At 39.2% G+C, this 15,662-nt stretch overlaps 1 protein-coding gene across 2 annotated transcripts in view; it reads left to right on the top strand.

Moving 5' to 3' along the window:
- Window positions 1-15,662, top strand: part of LOC109920593 (GRIP and coiled-coil domain-containing protein 2) — a 59,809-nt gene that overhangs the window by 35,220 nt on the left and 8,927 nt on the right. For both annotated transcript variants that reach the window (XM_048597722.1, XM_048597723.1), the window contains exons 14-19: window positions 884-984; window positions 1,677-1,754; window positions 5,480-5,617; window positions 6,891-7,012; window positions 11,431-11,607; window positions 13,626-13,843. In XM_048597722.1, coding sequence (XP_048453679.1) covers window positions 884-984; window positions 1,677-1,754; window positions 5,480-5,617; window positions 6,891-7,012; window positions 11,431-11,607; window positions 13,626-13,843 — 834 coding nt within the window. The remainder of the gene's footprint in view (window positions 1-883; window positions 985-1,676; window positions 1,755-5,479; window positions 5,618-6,890; window positions 7,013-11,430; window positions 11,608-13,625; window positions 13,844-15,662) is intronic.

The following is a 15,662-nucleotide window of genomic DNA, read 5'->3' as shown; positions in this document are numbered from 1 at the left end:
CCTAGACCCTTCTTCTGAAGAAGGGTCTAGGCCCAAAACGTCAGCCTTCCTGCTCCTCTGATGCTGCTTGGCCTGCTGTGTTCATCCAGCTCTACACCTTGTTATCTCAGATTCTCCAACATCTGCAGTTCCTACTATCTCTGACATTGAGGGAACCTAGTTTTCTACCTTACTTCAGTACAAGAAAGAGCCATTATCCATTACTTTCTGTTTCTTTTTATGCAGCCAACTTTGTTTCCCTGCTTTCAATATCACTTTTGTCCATTAGCTAAAACTTGGGCACTTTTTCAAATGCTTTTTGGAAGCCCATGTTGAGACACAGATGCAGCAAGCTTTTAGGAAGACTAATTGAATGTTACCCTTTATTGCAAAAGGATGAGAGAACAGAAGTAGCTTCAGTTGTGTGGGAGCTTGGGTAGACCACAAGACCACATCTTCGGTAGTATGTGCAGTTTTGATCTCCTTACCTAAAGAAAGATATTATTAGCATAGATGGAATGCAGCATCAGAGGTTCATCAGATTGGTTTTAGGGATTGTGGGATGAAGAAAATTTGGGCGAACCAGAATTGTAATCTTTGGTGATTTGAAAAATTAGAGCTGATCTCATTGAAATCTACAAAGCACTTAAGGGGTCAGACAGGATAGACTTTTGCAAAGTCTAGAATATTGTTTTATTTTAGAAAGATGCTAAGATGCATTGTGTATGTAATTTGACGATGGTTATGTTGTTTATTTTGAAGATTCTCCTACCTACAAATTATATTACATAAGAATATAGCAAATACATTGCATCGTAGTTTAAGTTCTATATCAATCTTTTCAATAGATGTTGTAATATGTTCCCTGTTAGAGAAATAACCTGTTTATATGGTATTGTTACAGAATCTCTTCAGTTAGCGTTGGAAGAGTACAAAGAGAAAAATACCAAGATGAAACAAATCCTAGTGAAAACTAAGAAGGAACTTACAGATTCAAAGAGAGCTGTGAGTAACATGAATAAGTCCAAAATTATCTTAATCACTGCAAAAAGATTTTGAATACAGATATTTAATGTTATAAAAATGTATACATAATTGAGTACAATGTGTGAATGGCATATTTGTTTCCTGTCAGTCACAGTTCAGGAAACGGCTCCTACCTCTGTAATGAGGCCTAATTATAACAAAATGTCTGCTGAGATTTAGAATGTCTACAGTTCCAAGGGGATTCTTTCTTTAATATTGATGGTTGTTGTTGTTGTTTAAATCGGGTGTTTGAAAGAAATCAACACCAGTCTTGCAGAAGAGGGGGGAAGGTAACAGATAAGCAAAGGAGAATTCAAACAATCTCCAACCAAAACACTGAAAAGAACTAAACGAAAAAAATGGCAATAAACAAATGTTTTGCATGTTCAATTAAACCATAATTCCAAAATACTAGAATATGTTCAAGTTGTCCACTTATTCTGCATCAGCAGTTTCCCTTTGTGTAAAAAATTTTTTAAAACCTGAGCACGTTGTGGGGACGAGTTGATAGAAAGAGTTTTCCACTGAATTTTTGCAATCAATGAAATAATGCCAAATATTATGCAAACTTTATTAGGTACTTACTACTTGGAATATAATTTATCTCCTAACCTTGACCAGTGTGTTGTCTGGCAGACAGCAATAGAATTGACTTGATATTATGTTTTCAGGAAGGAGAGCAATTAGCTGTCCAAGCTTTTATTAAGGGAGAACTCGAAGCAAACCAGCAGCAAGTGGAAAATTACAAGGTACCTTTAATTTGTGATTTTCAATTAAATTGTTTGAAATGCATTCTTTGGAAAAAAAAAGTTTGTGATGAATAGTAACTAGTTTGACCTTGTTTATCAACTGTTTGCATTTTGTATAGTTGAAATAGTTGATCTATTTCAGGTCTCATCAAGGACTCGGGAAATGTGAATAACTTTGAACTGCTGTGCACTGAGATTTGTACAGTTCTTTTTGTTAGTGTTAGATATAAAGGCCATTCCTTGTTTTTAATTTTTTTTAATTATACAGCACCAAACGAATAATCCAGAGAATTGCTACGTTATAACAGAGCTGTTATGGCTAAAAGCCTTGGAAGAAGAATATAGTAAAATACCTATCTAGATGTGTAATAAAGGAAGTTGGCATGGAATTATGGGAGGAAGCCTTGCCCAGCAGTTAATTTGGCATTCATAAAGAAGCCTTGCTGACAGTTTTTTGGATACCTTGTCTTTAAATTTTAACAAATGCTTTACTACATTGCAATACATGCTATTACTTTACAAGGCACGAAACAGAAGTTGCATATAATTTGAATTGGATTAAAAATTTGCTAAAGAAAGCAAAAGGTGATTGTGCATAGAGCTACTTTTTTTTGGTTCATTCATAGGATGTGGGGTCCCCAACATTTATTGCCCATTTCTAGTTGCCCTTAAGGTCATAGTGAGCTGCCTTCTTGAACCGTTGTGGTCCATTGTTAATAGGATTTACCCATAGTGCTATGAGGCGTAGGGTGGATGTTTCAGGATCTTGTCTTTGTGATGCTGAAGGAACAGCGATTTATTTCCAAGTCAGAATGATGAAAGAGTCGTAGGGGAGTATGCAGATGATGGTGTTCCCATGTATCTGCTGCCCTGGTCTGGATGGAAATGGTTGCAGGTAGGAAGGTGCTGTCTAGGAAGCCTTGGTGAATTTCAATAGTGCATCTTGTAGGTGGTACACACTGCTGCTACTGAGCATCAGCGCTGGAGGCAGTGAAGATTTGTGGACGTGCTGCTAATCAAGTGAGCTACCTTGTCCTGGATGGTGTCACACTCTTAATTTGTGCCTTGCAGGTGGTGGACAGGCTTTGGAGAGTCAGGAGGTGAGTTAGTCACTGCAAGCTTCCAAGCATCTGACATGTCCTTTGCTACAGTATTGTTGTGACTAGTCCAGTCCATTTTCTGATCAGTGATAACCACCTGGATGCTGATGGTGGGAATTCAGCAATGATAATACCATTTAATATCCCAGGATGATGATGATTAGATTCTCTCTTGTGGGAGATCTCTTTGCCTGGCTTTTGTGGTCCAAATGTTACAAAGAAGAAATAGCATTTTGTTTTCTTTGGGGAAACACTGGGTTAAAATCTAGCTGATAATGAGAAATCATCCAGAACATGGTGGTATTTTGTCATTGTTCAATGTGATTTGATCTGAATTCCAAAACCCATACAGGAGTAGAGATCCATTATTCTAACCAACCAATCATTACTGCAGTATTTTCTCCTTCACTGTTTGTACAGATTTTGTTAATTGCCATTACTACATTGGCCAACTGTGTCAGCATGCTGTTTGTGAGCACAACAAAGTGGTGTTTACTTAAAACTGGGTAGGATGGTGAGGGATGCTTTTGAGTTTTTATTGGGTAGCTGATGGGCTCCTCACCATATCTCTGATACCTTTGCGACCTGTCTGTGCATTCAGGAGGCAAGGTCTCTTTGTGGACTGAAATGCCAAGTGCAGTGTTCTTACAAGGACCTGTCTGAAAAATCTTGGTGATCTCCAATCCGACTTTGGGCCTCCTGGATGGTTACTGCTTCGGGGCCTCCTGCAGTTTTAGCAGTGGCCACTGCTCATGTGACAGTAATAGGAAGAACCACCAGCCCTCTGACACATCCAATGTTAAAGGGGCTGAAGCCATCATTGCAAGAAATCATAAAATATGGTCATAGCTTTGAATGTCAACAGAGGTAGTGTTATCACTGACACTCTGGACGGTGGGCCGGGACACAGCCACTGCTCAAATCCAGGTTTGTGTTCAAATCATAAAAGGGTCAATTGAGTGTTTAAATTCAATTTTTAAAGAATGAAAAGTTATAAATAGAGAACAGTATCAGTAAAATTAGCTACGAAACTGTTAGATTGATTCTTTTCAAGAATGTTCCTAGGGGAAGTAACAAAATTGCCACTTATTGTTGTTGATTAAGCAGTTGTTTAAATATAGCAAAATTTTAAGTGGGAGATCAGCCAGGAATGCTTTGAAATAGTCGGACTTGGATGTAACAAATGTATTAGCAGCGTTTCAGCAGCAGGTGAGCTGAGACTGGGGACAAAGGTGATATTATGGAAATGGAAATAGGTGGTCTCGATGATGACAGGATTGAGGTTGTCTGAATATCTCTGGATCAAATGTGATACCCAATCCTGTGAATAGACTGGCTTAATTGCAGATTGTTGACCTGAGAGTGGGATGGTGTCAATAATTAGGGAACAGAGTTTGGAGCAGGAATGAAAACAATGATTTTTATCTGTTGAATATTTAGCAGAAATGTTTGCTCATCCAGTGTTGGATATTGGATGAGCAGTCAAATAATTTAGCAACAGTGGAGGAGTGAAAGAGGTGATGTCGAGATTGTGTTGGGCATCTGCATAGATGAAAATCAAAGCTGTACCTTCAGATATTGCCATCAAGAGGCAGCATCTAGTTGATAAACAGGAAGGGGCCAAAGATAGATCATCTTTGGTGGGGTGAAGTCAGGGGAACAGTGCAGGAGCAAGAAGAGAAAATTGTAACTAATTCCCTTGCTAAGTTTTGTTAAGTAAGAATGGAGCCAGGTGAGAGCAGGTCTACTCAGTTGATGATAGTGAAGAACCTTTGCAGGAGGATGGTGTGGTTAACTGTATCAAAAGCTATAGACAGGTAAAGAATAAAAAGGAGGGAAAGTTTACCTTTGTGTAGGATTTCATTGTAACTTTAATGAGAGTTGTTTCAGTGTTGTGGCAAGGATGAAAACCTGATTGTATAGATTCATACATGGAGTTCCTGGAAAGGTGGGATTAGATGTGGAAGGCGACAATGCACTTGAGTATTTTGGACAGCAATAAGACTTTGGAATTGGGATAGTAGTTTGCAAAGGGGTAGGGCCAAAGCTTTTTTTTTTATCAGAAAACCTGTCATAGCCCAGATTGACCTGCATATGAATTCATTATACAACATTGAACCAACTCTCAAATAACAATACAACCAATTCTTAACTGTTCTGTATGGGAACCATGCAAACCAATGTATTGTAGCTAATCGAGAAGGGCAACCCCCTGAGGGAAACCAGGGATGAAAAATAAATACTACCTCACCAATAAGATCTCATAACAAGGGAATTACCATGCAAGTGGCATTTCAACAAAATACAGTATACTTTCATCCATTATCCATGGTTATGCAGTCTTAGTAGGCATCACTAAATAGGAGTGAAAATTCTTCATCGTTTTACTCTTTTCCCATACTCCAGAAGATACCAGCAAACTCTTCACTTTCCAGGGACTGATTCTGTAAAGTCAGTCCAACAATAAAACTCTAATCTTTAGGATAACGTAATTCTTTCCAAAACCCATAAAAAATGTTCCTCTGTGCGCTTGTAATTCAAAATACCAAAGCAGTAGTGGTAGTAAAATATAAAGATGGATTTTTGGAGAATCCATAATTGAGAAATTATTATTAAATGTTGCAGATTCAAGTGGCAGAGTTAATCGCTGAAAACCACAAGCTTCAGGAACAATTGCGCCAGACAAATGAGCAGAATCATCGGACAGTGAATGCATTTACACAGAAGATGGCAGCTCTTCAGGAGGAGTGTAATGTTGCAAAGGTATAATATGAAGTGTGTCAGGGGTACACTGAACAGATTAAAAACACAATCTTTGTTGAATTGTAGAATAAATTTAGATGTTTCTTTGCAGAAATCAAGTGACTACAATTTTGATTTGAAAAACAAATACAGTTTCTTTTCTGCCTGTGGCATACATAATCAGTAACCATAGCCATTGGTACTTTCTCAGCCTCTCATTTGCCTGTAGTTACTATGGAAGATTGTTTGACGCAAAATCTAAGTTGTAAAGATCAGTTGATTTTCATTAATTTTTAGCACCGTAGCTGTCAAACTTTCTGAAGTTAATGCGCTGAGATTTTCAATTTGGTTACTGAGAATTGGGAAAAAGACGACTTATGAAAAGGTGTAAATATTTTTAGGAAAATTAATCAATGCAAAGTGAATAATTCTTGTTGAAGACACTGTCCCGGGTTTTCGCCGTGACAGAAGGGTTTTCATAAACGTGAAAATATCAAAAATGCCCACAAATCAAAGTTTCACCCTGCATATTTCATTTCTGATTTTCATGGAGACCAGTTTGTAGGTGTCCCAGGCTTCTCTCATGTGGTTCCTGAGACCGCTGTCAATTTAGATGACCAACTGTCCCTATCTAAGTGGGACTTTATATTCAATATCTGGAGCCCCAGAGCAGACCAGATCATTTGCTGGTGGGGCCGGACTTGAAGAGACTATGCCAAATGCATGGGGTGGGAGTTACCTTTGGTATTCTATGGGATTGCGAAAAGTAAGCAACAATGTGCACAAACCCACTGAGGCTGTTAAAACTATCAAAATAACTGTCAAGCTGTCAAAATTATCAAACAACTTAGAATGCAAATGTTTTATATTGATGAGACATTAAAAGTCCTTCAACTAAAACCAATGTATTCAATGATTTTTTTAAAATCATGCTTTATTATATCATCATGTCTTCAATAGATGCACTACTTTATCTACTGTCAGTATGACTCCTGATGTTACGCCATGTTGAGTACTTGGTTCATTGACATGGAGGGGGTATGGCAAAGGGTGATGGGTAGAGGGGTATGAATCCCTACCAAGTAGGGTGGTTGATATGGGGTAAAGATTAACATAAAGGGTTAGGGTGGTGGGTGGAAGTTTTATAGAGAGTATGAAAGGCCATGTAAGTCACCAAAATTTAATTAATCTTCATCAGAAGAAAAGGAGAAAAATAATAAGGATTATATCTGATGCGCTCTTAAAATTACCGTTGGTATACTTCCACCAGAGTGATTTCATGTTGCTTTTACAGGCTGAACAGGCTGCAACTGCTGTGGATTTTGAAAGTTACAAAGTTCGTGTACATAATGTCCTAAAACAACAAAAGAGCCGATCAGCTGCTCAGAATGAACATGAGTTGACCCAGGAAGAAAAGTGAGTTACAGAGCTTTAGAAAATGTCCCTCAGTACAACCTCTCTTACTGCTATATTTTTGTGACTTATAAAACTTACTCTTGAAGTTTTCTCATGATTTCACACTTATTTAAAATTAATGGTTTATAGGAGGATCAGAAAACTATCAAGTACTGTGTTCAGTTTATGGCTTAACTAGGTAAACTAATTACTACGGGTAAACAGTAACAAGGTATTAACTGGATCCTTACGCAGGAATTTTTCTCTTATGGATGGTGATGAGACCTGTTTCTTGCAACTCCTATACCTTGTGGGAATTTCTGGATGCTTGATAGATTTCTGGGCTGAGGGTGAGGAGTCAAGTACGTCCAAAGTGTCTGTATCATTTGAGCTCTAGTCATTGTAGACATTGGAAAGGATGTGGATTTCCTGGATCATGTATTCCAAGAGTAGGTCACCCCATAAGTATCAATGTTCAGGGTAGTAGATGGGTGGCTACCTGAAAAGTAAGAGGCAGGAAGTGCAGATACTTTTACATATGTGTTGCTGTCAAACCAGTTCTCAGCTTTGGAGATGTCGGAGACAACACTGAAGGAGTGTAGTCCTGATCCTAATAGCACTGGTAAAGAAATACACAGGAGGAAACAGGAAAGTGTAGAAAATTCATATTTCATTGACAGACAGGCATTTGTGCAGCATCTGTCATGACTCCCAAAGTTGTCTAGTCTCTATGATGCCAAAGTAAAGGATGTCATGAAGAGGGTACAGAGTATTCTACAAAGGGAGAAGGGAGTGTTTCAGAAATTGTGATAACATTGGATACCCATGGTATAGAAAAAACAGGTATTAAGATTCCACAACCAGTACATCAGATCTAAGCTCTGCTGTCCTGCTGGTTGTGAGTCAAGATGGACAATTAATCAACTCAAATGTCCTCATTCTGCATAACGGGGGAGGCCACAGATCGGTGCAGACATCAGCCAGAAATGCCAAGCAGATGATCCATCTAAGCCTCCTAATGTGTTCCCAGCTTCACAAATGCCAGCCTACAGTCAGTTTGATTCATTTGATATCCCATCAAGAAATGGCTGAAAACTCTGGATATTGCATGAGCTGTGATTTTTGATAACATTCTGGCAATTATACTTAAAAACTTGTGGTCCAGAACTAGCTGAGCTCCTAGCCAAGTTGTTACAGTACGATCAACACTGGCCTCTATCTGACAATGTGGAAAAATTTCTGGGTATCTGTCCTCAAAAAGCAGGACAAATCCAATGTAGCCAATTAACGCTCGCCAGTCTTTACACAATTATCAGCCAAGTGATAGAAGGTTACAGTGCTACAAAGGGTACTTGCTCTAAAATAATCTGTTCATTGATGCTCACTTTGGGTTCCACCAGGGCCACTCAGCTCCAGACCTCTTTAAGCCTTAGTCAATACATGCCCAACAGAGTTGAAGTTGAAAGGAAAATCAGGTGAGACTGCCCTTGACATCAAGATCCTAAGCAAAGTTGAGTTGATGAGAATAAGGGAAAAAACTCCCTGCTATAACAAGGTGTAGAGCTGGATGAACACAGCAGGCCGAGGAGCAGGAAGGCTGACTTTTCGGGCCTAGACCCTTCTTCAGAAATGGGGGAGGGGAAGGGGCTTCTGAAATAAATAGGGAGAGAGGGGGAGGCGGAAAGAAGATGGATAGAGGAGAAGATAGGTGGAGAGGAGATAGACAGGTCAAAGAGGCGGGGTTGGAGCCGGTAAAGGTGAGTGTAGGTGGGGGGGTAGGCAGGAGATAGGTCAGTCCAGGGGGCAGGATGAGGTTAGTAGGTAGGAGATGGGGGTGGGGCTTGAAGTGGAAGGAGGGGATAGATGGGAGGAAGGACCGGTTAGGGAGGCGGGGACAAGCTGGGTTGGTTTTTGGGATGCGGTAGTGGGAGAGGAGATTTTGAAGCTTGTGAAGTCCACATTGATACCATTGGGCTGCAGGGTTCCCAAGCGGAATATGAGTTGCTGATCCTGCAACCTTCGGGTAGCATAGTTGTGGCACTGCAGGAGGCCCAGGATGGACATGTCGTCTGAGGAATGGGAGGGGGAGTTGAAATGGTTCACGACTGGGAGGTGCAGTTGTTTAGTGCGAACCGAGTGTAGGTGTTCCGCAAAGCGGTCCCCAAGCCTCCGCTTGGTTTCCTCGATGTAGAGGAGGCCAGAACGGGAACAGCGGATGCAGTATACCACATTAGCAGATGTGCAGGTGAACATCTGCTTTATGTGGAAAGTCGTCTTGGGGCCTGGGATGGGGATGAGTGGGGAGGTGTAGGGGCAGGTGTAGCACTTCCTGCGGTTGCAGGGAAAAGTGCTGGATGTGGTGGGGCTGGAGGGGAGTGTGGAGCGGACAAGGGAGTCGCGGAGAGAGTGGTCCCTCCTGAAAGCAGGTAAGGGTGGGGAGGGAAAAATGCCTTCGGTGGTAGAAGTGTTGGAGGATGATGCGTTGGATCCGGAGGTTGGTGGGGTGGTACTTGAGGACAAGGGGGATTCTGTTTTGGTTGTTATTGCGGGGAGGGGGCGTGCGGGATGAGTTGTGGGAAATGCGGGAGACACGGTCAAGGGCATTCTTGACCATTGAGGGGGGGAAGTTGCAGTCCTTGAAAAACGAGGACATCTGAGATGTACGGGAGTGGAATGCCTCATCCTGGGAACAGATGCAGCGGAGGCGAAGGAATTGGCAATAGGGGATGGCATTTTTGCAGGAAGATGGGTTGGAGTAGGTGTATTCTAGGTAGCTGTGGGAGTCGGTGGGCTTGAAATGGATATCGGTTTCTAGGTGGTTGCCAGAGTTGGAGACGGAGAGGTCCAGGAAGGAGAGAGAGGTATTAGAGATGGTCCAGGAAGGAGAGAGAGAACTCTCTGCTGTTTGGATTCAAACCTAGTACAAAGGAAGATGGTGTGGTTGTTGGAGATCGGTGATCTCAGCTCCAGGATATGACTACAGGAGTTCTTCAGGATTGTGTCCTAGATGAAGTTATGTTTGCCACTTCTGACCTTTTGATAATGTTCTCTGCTGTTGGCCATACATTTAACGCCATTTGTGAACCCTCCGATCTCGGAGTCGTCAGTATCCAAATGTCCTGGACAATATTAAGACAAGGCTTAAAAATTGCCAATGATATTTGTGCCACTCTCATGTCAGACATTCAAGTGAAGATCTGATTATAGTCCATCAGTGGCATTGCCATTGCAGTATGCTCTTCTACCAACATCCTGGGGTTACCATCAACACAAAGTTGAACTTGACTAGCCTTTTAATAAATACTGTGGATATAAGAACAGGTTAGACACTGCATTTTGTGGCAAGTAACTGATCACCTGACTCCGCAAAGCTTGCCATCTGTAAGTTCTCCTTCAAGTCCCAGACCATCCTGACTTGGAACTATATTACTGTTCTGTTAGAATGGCCGTGTCAAGATCAGGAGCTCCCTTCGTAACTAACAGGGTGTACCTACAATACATGCACTTCAGCAGCTCAAGAGTCTACTTGCTTCACTACTTTTTACAGGATAATAAGGAATAGACAAGAAACTCTGCAACACCCACATCCTGCAGATTAATTTTTTAAAAATTGACAAATGTGGTGAGGTAAGTGGAATGTTGGGGTACATAGCAGAATTATTTTAAGTCAATTGAAGATTATTCTGAAACAACAATGTCAAACCATATTTATAATATTTTTTGAATATTGAATTTGCTGCATCAACAAAAGTGCATTGGGATCGGTCCAGTGAAAGGGCAACAAAGAATAACTCCAATTTTCAAGGGAAAAATTGAAATAAGTGTGTGTTAAATAGTATAGTGACAAAGGTTACAGTGTATGTAGGAAGAGTATCGAGGTAAACATCGAAGTTGGACATAGAATACTGCATCAAAGAAAATTTAACTAGTAATATCAGAGAAGATAAACGTAATTAAAGTAATTTTAAAATTATTTTTAAATGGTCGAAAAGTGAAAACCATTTGGAATAATATGTTTATTTTTATTATTCGCCTCTAAAATGACTTATTAAAGATAATATGGAACAACAATTTGTTTAGTCGAACGTGCTATTGGATTCAGATGTTAGAGACATTTAAAATTCAGTTGCTTTCATTTAGATGAGTTTAAAATGTTCAAAGGCTGAGTTGTAATGGGTTGAATAAGCACTTCATGTCCTTGACTGGTTTGTACTTGTTGGGGAGTGAACCTCCTGCTACCTGTTTTTCTGTAGTTGATGTGTTGACATTTTGTAGCAGCCCGCACTACAATCACTAATTAAACAAAAATAGATCTCTAACTCATTCCCCTTTTGTGAAATTACATTGTACGCACTATAGGGTTATTTGGTCATTAGTATCTACCAATGTGCTAAAAGCAGCAGTTGTGCTGAATGAATGTATCCATTTTGTCATTTTAGAGAACAACTTCAAAAGGTGGTTGATCAGCTGAAGGCCAAGTTACAGGAAACTCATTGCAATTTACAAGTCAATGCGGGTGAGTTACAGGCTCTACAGTTGGAGCATGACCTGCTGCTGGAAAGGCATAACAAGATTCTCCAAGAAACTGTGTCCAAGGAGGCTGAGTTTCGAGAAAAGTATGTGGTTTTTGGTTTTTCAAGCACCTCAAACTGACAGTGCAGAAGATGGCCTTAATTGGTTATAAGTGCTATTAATCATTTTTTTAAAAACAATCTCTTGATGAATTAATTTGACTAACTTGAAGTTTATGCTGTAACATTTGTACTGTTACCACATGATATAATAAGTATCTAATTTTCTATTATGGTATTGCATCTTTTCTACACCCTATAAACCAGACGTTTTCTATTAGTATCATCCAGAGCAGAAATTCTGACAACATCCGTTCTTTAACCTAGAAAATAAATTGATGTTTTTGCACACTTGATAAGAGATGAATGTTACATATCTGATAAATCTGGAGTTGCAACATGGTAATCATTATGCAACTTAAGTACAGCAAGAGATGGTTTTAAACACTGAGATGCTGTTACTCAAGACTTTTAAGATGTTGATTAAAGTCTTTTTGTAAATAAAAATAGCTATTTTTCACAAACCAGTCAAGTTCACGTACATGTAAACTTGATGTAAATAAATTCGAGGTGACGCTGTCAATTTTGCGGTTCACAAAGCAAACATTCAGAAACAAAAACAGAAATTGCTGGAAATTCTCAGCCGGTCTGGTAGCATCTATGGAGAGAAATCAGAGCGTGATCCAAATTTCTGTTTTTGTTTCGGATTCCAGTATCTGCAGTTCTTTCAGATTTTTATTAAATGTTCAGAACTGCTTCATGAAACTAATTTTCAACCATTTTTTGACTTTGCCCATTCTATTCCACTGTAATTAAAATTCTAATAATCTTTGCATATGAATAGCCTGCTACTATTTGAAATACAATGGGTCATCTAATGGGTCAAAACCTCAACAATGTCTATTAAATACATCAGAAAATCACCAAGTAATTGTGTTACAGAAATATAATTTGAAAAATGAGATCTCATTGAGCAATTCGTATGTATTGTCATTGTTTACATGTAAGTGTACACATATGCAGAATGATTTCTGTTTGAGGCTAGTTAGTTCATTTCAATCCAGTTCATAAATTAAATTGTGATGCTTTGTTAATATTTTTACCCCTGTGAATTTTGTGCTGTTTGACTAATGCAATATCCACTCGCACAACAAATGACGTTACTAAACTCCAGATTTACAAACATATGACATATGGAATAAGAGCAGAGGTAGATTATCCAGTCATTCAAGCTTGCTCTGCCTTTCTGTAAGGTCACGACTGAAGTGTTTGTTTCAAATTCCATTATAAGTTTTGATTCCTTTCATAACAAAAATATCTACATCTGTCTTAAAAATAATATTATGACTCTGTCCCCACCATCTTTGAAGCAGAAGTTCCAACTGCTGACAGAAAAGAAGTTTCCTCATCTCTGTTTTAAAAGGTGACCCAAATTTTAAATCCGTGCCCTGAGTTCTGGACTCACCCACATGAAGCAACATTGTTTTCAATATCTTACAAATTTTTGTATTTCAATCAAGTCACCCCTTACTCTTCTAAATGCAACTGGAAACAAACCCAGCCTGTCCCATGTGTCCTCATGACAGAGCCCACTCGTTTTAGGTATAAATCAAATAAACCTCCTCTGAACTACCTCCAATGCATTTCACATCCTTCGTAAAATAAGGAGACCAAACTCCATTCAATTTTCACCAATGCCTTATATAACAGAGCATAACATCCTTACTTTTACTGAGCTGGTGCAGGTATGATGGGCTGATGGATGATGCACCGTAACACTTCTATGATATGTGATGTTGGTAAATCCAGGTTTGTTGAAATCCTCAATTCAATCAAGTATTTCAAAACTGAACTATTTAATAAAGACAGAAAACTGAGGGACATTGCCATTGATGTATATCTCCTAAAACCAGCTATGGAAGAAAGTGAGTATAAGCTAGCACAGTAATCTCTTATCTATTCATTTAATGCATGGGGGGAGTACAGCATGAAATGTTATAAGGAAGATTTAGGTAATGTTTTGCAATTGTACTGAGATGAAGTTATATTTTTAAACATTGCAGACTTTGTTGTGTACAGTCTGAAAATGTCTTGCTGAAATCACAGCATGCTCAGACTGTCAGCCAGATGACTGCCCAGAATGAAGCAGCACAAAAAAGCTTCCATGAGCAAATCCGGAACCTGCAAGAAGATCACAAAAAGACTGTTGAAATGTTACAGAAACAATTAACTAAAATGGAGGCGCAGATCTTCCAGCTTCAAACTGAAAGCAGTTCTGCAAGTAAGTCTCGATTATAGAACCTATAGAATAACCATCTGTCAGTGTGAGATTACATCATTATACAGGTATCATAAAGCAGACGTTGACCCCGCTTTGAGAACTGAAACTGGAACACCCAAAGAGGAACACCTCTCCCCATAATCTGCAAAAGGAGTGTGAAAAGTGGTGTAGCCTGCCTTTCAGCAACTTCTAGTGGTTAAATAAAACATACCCCTGACACTCACTTTACAATCAACAAGTAACAATTTATTTATCTAATTCTAGCACTGAGCAAATTAACTAAACTGTTAACAAACTGAATAAGCCCCTTCTAACAACTAATATTTCCAAATAAAACAAGATTCTAATGGTGAGCTATTCCAATAAAAAGAACTCACTTTAAAAAAAATAGAATTTTGTCTCTCAATTACAGCCATGTTACATGTCTTTTGGAATGCGCTGTTCCTTCTCCGTCAAATGTTCTTTCAGGAACGCCTTCTCCATCGATTCTTCTGTCAGGGATGTTAACTAGTTGTGCAGTTGGTACCTTTGATATTTAGATGGTGCTTTCTCTAAGACCCAGAGGAGACTGAGAGAGCCGGTGATTCTTTCTTGAGAGCTGTTAACTTTGGCAGATGGCCGTTAGCTCTCCTCTCTTTGTCCAACTGCCCTTTCCTTTATACCCTTGATGACATATCAATTTCTTAGAATAGGATTGTTCCTATGTTGTCAAAACCATCAGATTTAAATTTTATTGGTTTTTGGTATCTAAGTGCATGGTTCAAATTGATTGATTGGCTAAATTCAAAAACTTGTTGTCTCGGTAACAAAACAAAACTGCTGCTTGGCCTGCTAACTGTATGGCCTTTCGATACAAATGTTTCAATTCGGGTGCTCTCTGTACTTGCAAACTTTCAAGGTGCTGCTCACAGATATCCATTTAAATCTGTAAGCATGGAAAATGCACATCATTTATTAAAGGGACCATGCAGCACCAACCCCACACCTCCCCCCGCCACCTCAAGCATTTCACAAACACCAAATTCTAACTTCCTGACTCCCAATCCACAACCACTATCAACCAACTTTGCAACTTCTTGTGGCATAGTGGTGGGTCCCTCCCTCTCTGGGCTAGAATATCCAAGTCGACTTGCCCTAGAGGTGTAACATCACGTATCCAAACAGGTTGATTAAAATGACTATAATTTTAGATATATTTAGATACCATACCCTGATTTAAAGAGACCAACTTCTTGTTATTTAAAAATGGTTCTAATGTAAGAAATGCTTTATATTCTTCTTATCTGTAATTTATAAAGCACACTACAGATTTGTTATACAAGTTGTTAAAATGTTGTTAAATGTTGCAAATTAGATACAAACTGAAAATGCTGGAGACGCTCAACAGATCTGGCAGTATCTATGGAGAGAGAAATAAAGTCAATGTTTCAAGTCCAATATGACTTCAGAACAGTTCTGTAGTTCTGGCAAAGAATCATATTGGACTCGATGTTAAGTTGGTTTCTCTGTACACAAATGCTGCCAAACCTGCTGAATTTCTGCAGCACTTTGTGTTTCTTTCAGAATCTAGCATCTGCAGTATTTTGCCTTATTTTGTGTTACAAATCAGTTGTTTTTTATAAAGTTAATGGAAATATATTATGTGCCTCTTTCAGTTTACTGATGGTTGGAATTTAAATAGTGCGTTATTAGTTTTAAGAGCTTTTCTGAGCACTTTTCATTCATGGAATGTGGGCATTGCAGGATTAGCCAGCATTTATTGCCCATCATTTAGTTGCCCTTGAAATGGTGGTGAGCTGCCACCCACCTTGAACTGCTG

This window comes from Rhincodon typus, chromosome 6 (assembly GCF_021869965.1).
Source record: "Rhincodon typus isolate 14 chromosome 6, sRhiTyp1.1, whole genome shotgun sequence".
Lineage (NCBI taxonomy): Eukaryota > Metazoa > Chordata > Chondrichthyes > Orectolobiformes > Rhincodontidae > Rhincodon > Rhincodon typus.
The sequence above is the reverse complement of the archived record's forward strand: the minus strand, read 5'-3'. Positions and strand labels throughout refer to the sequence as shown.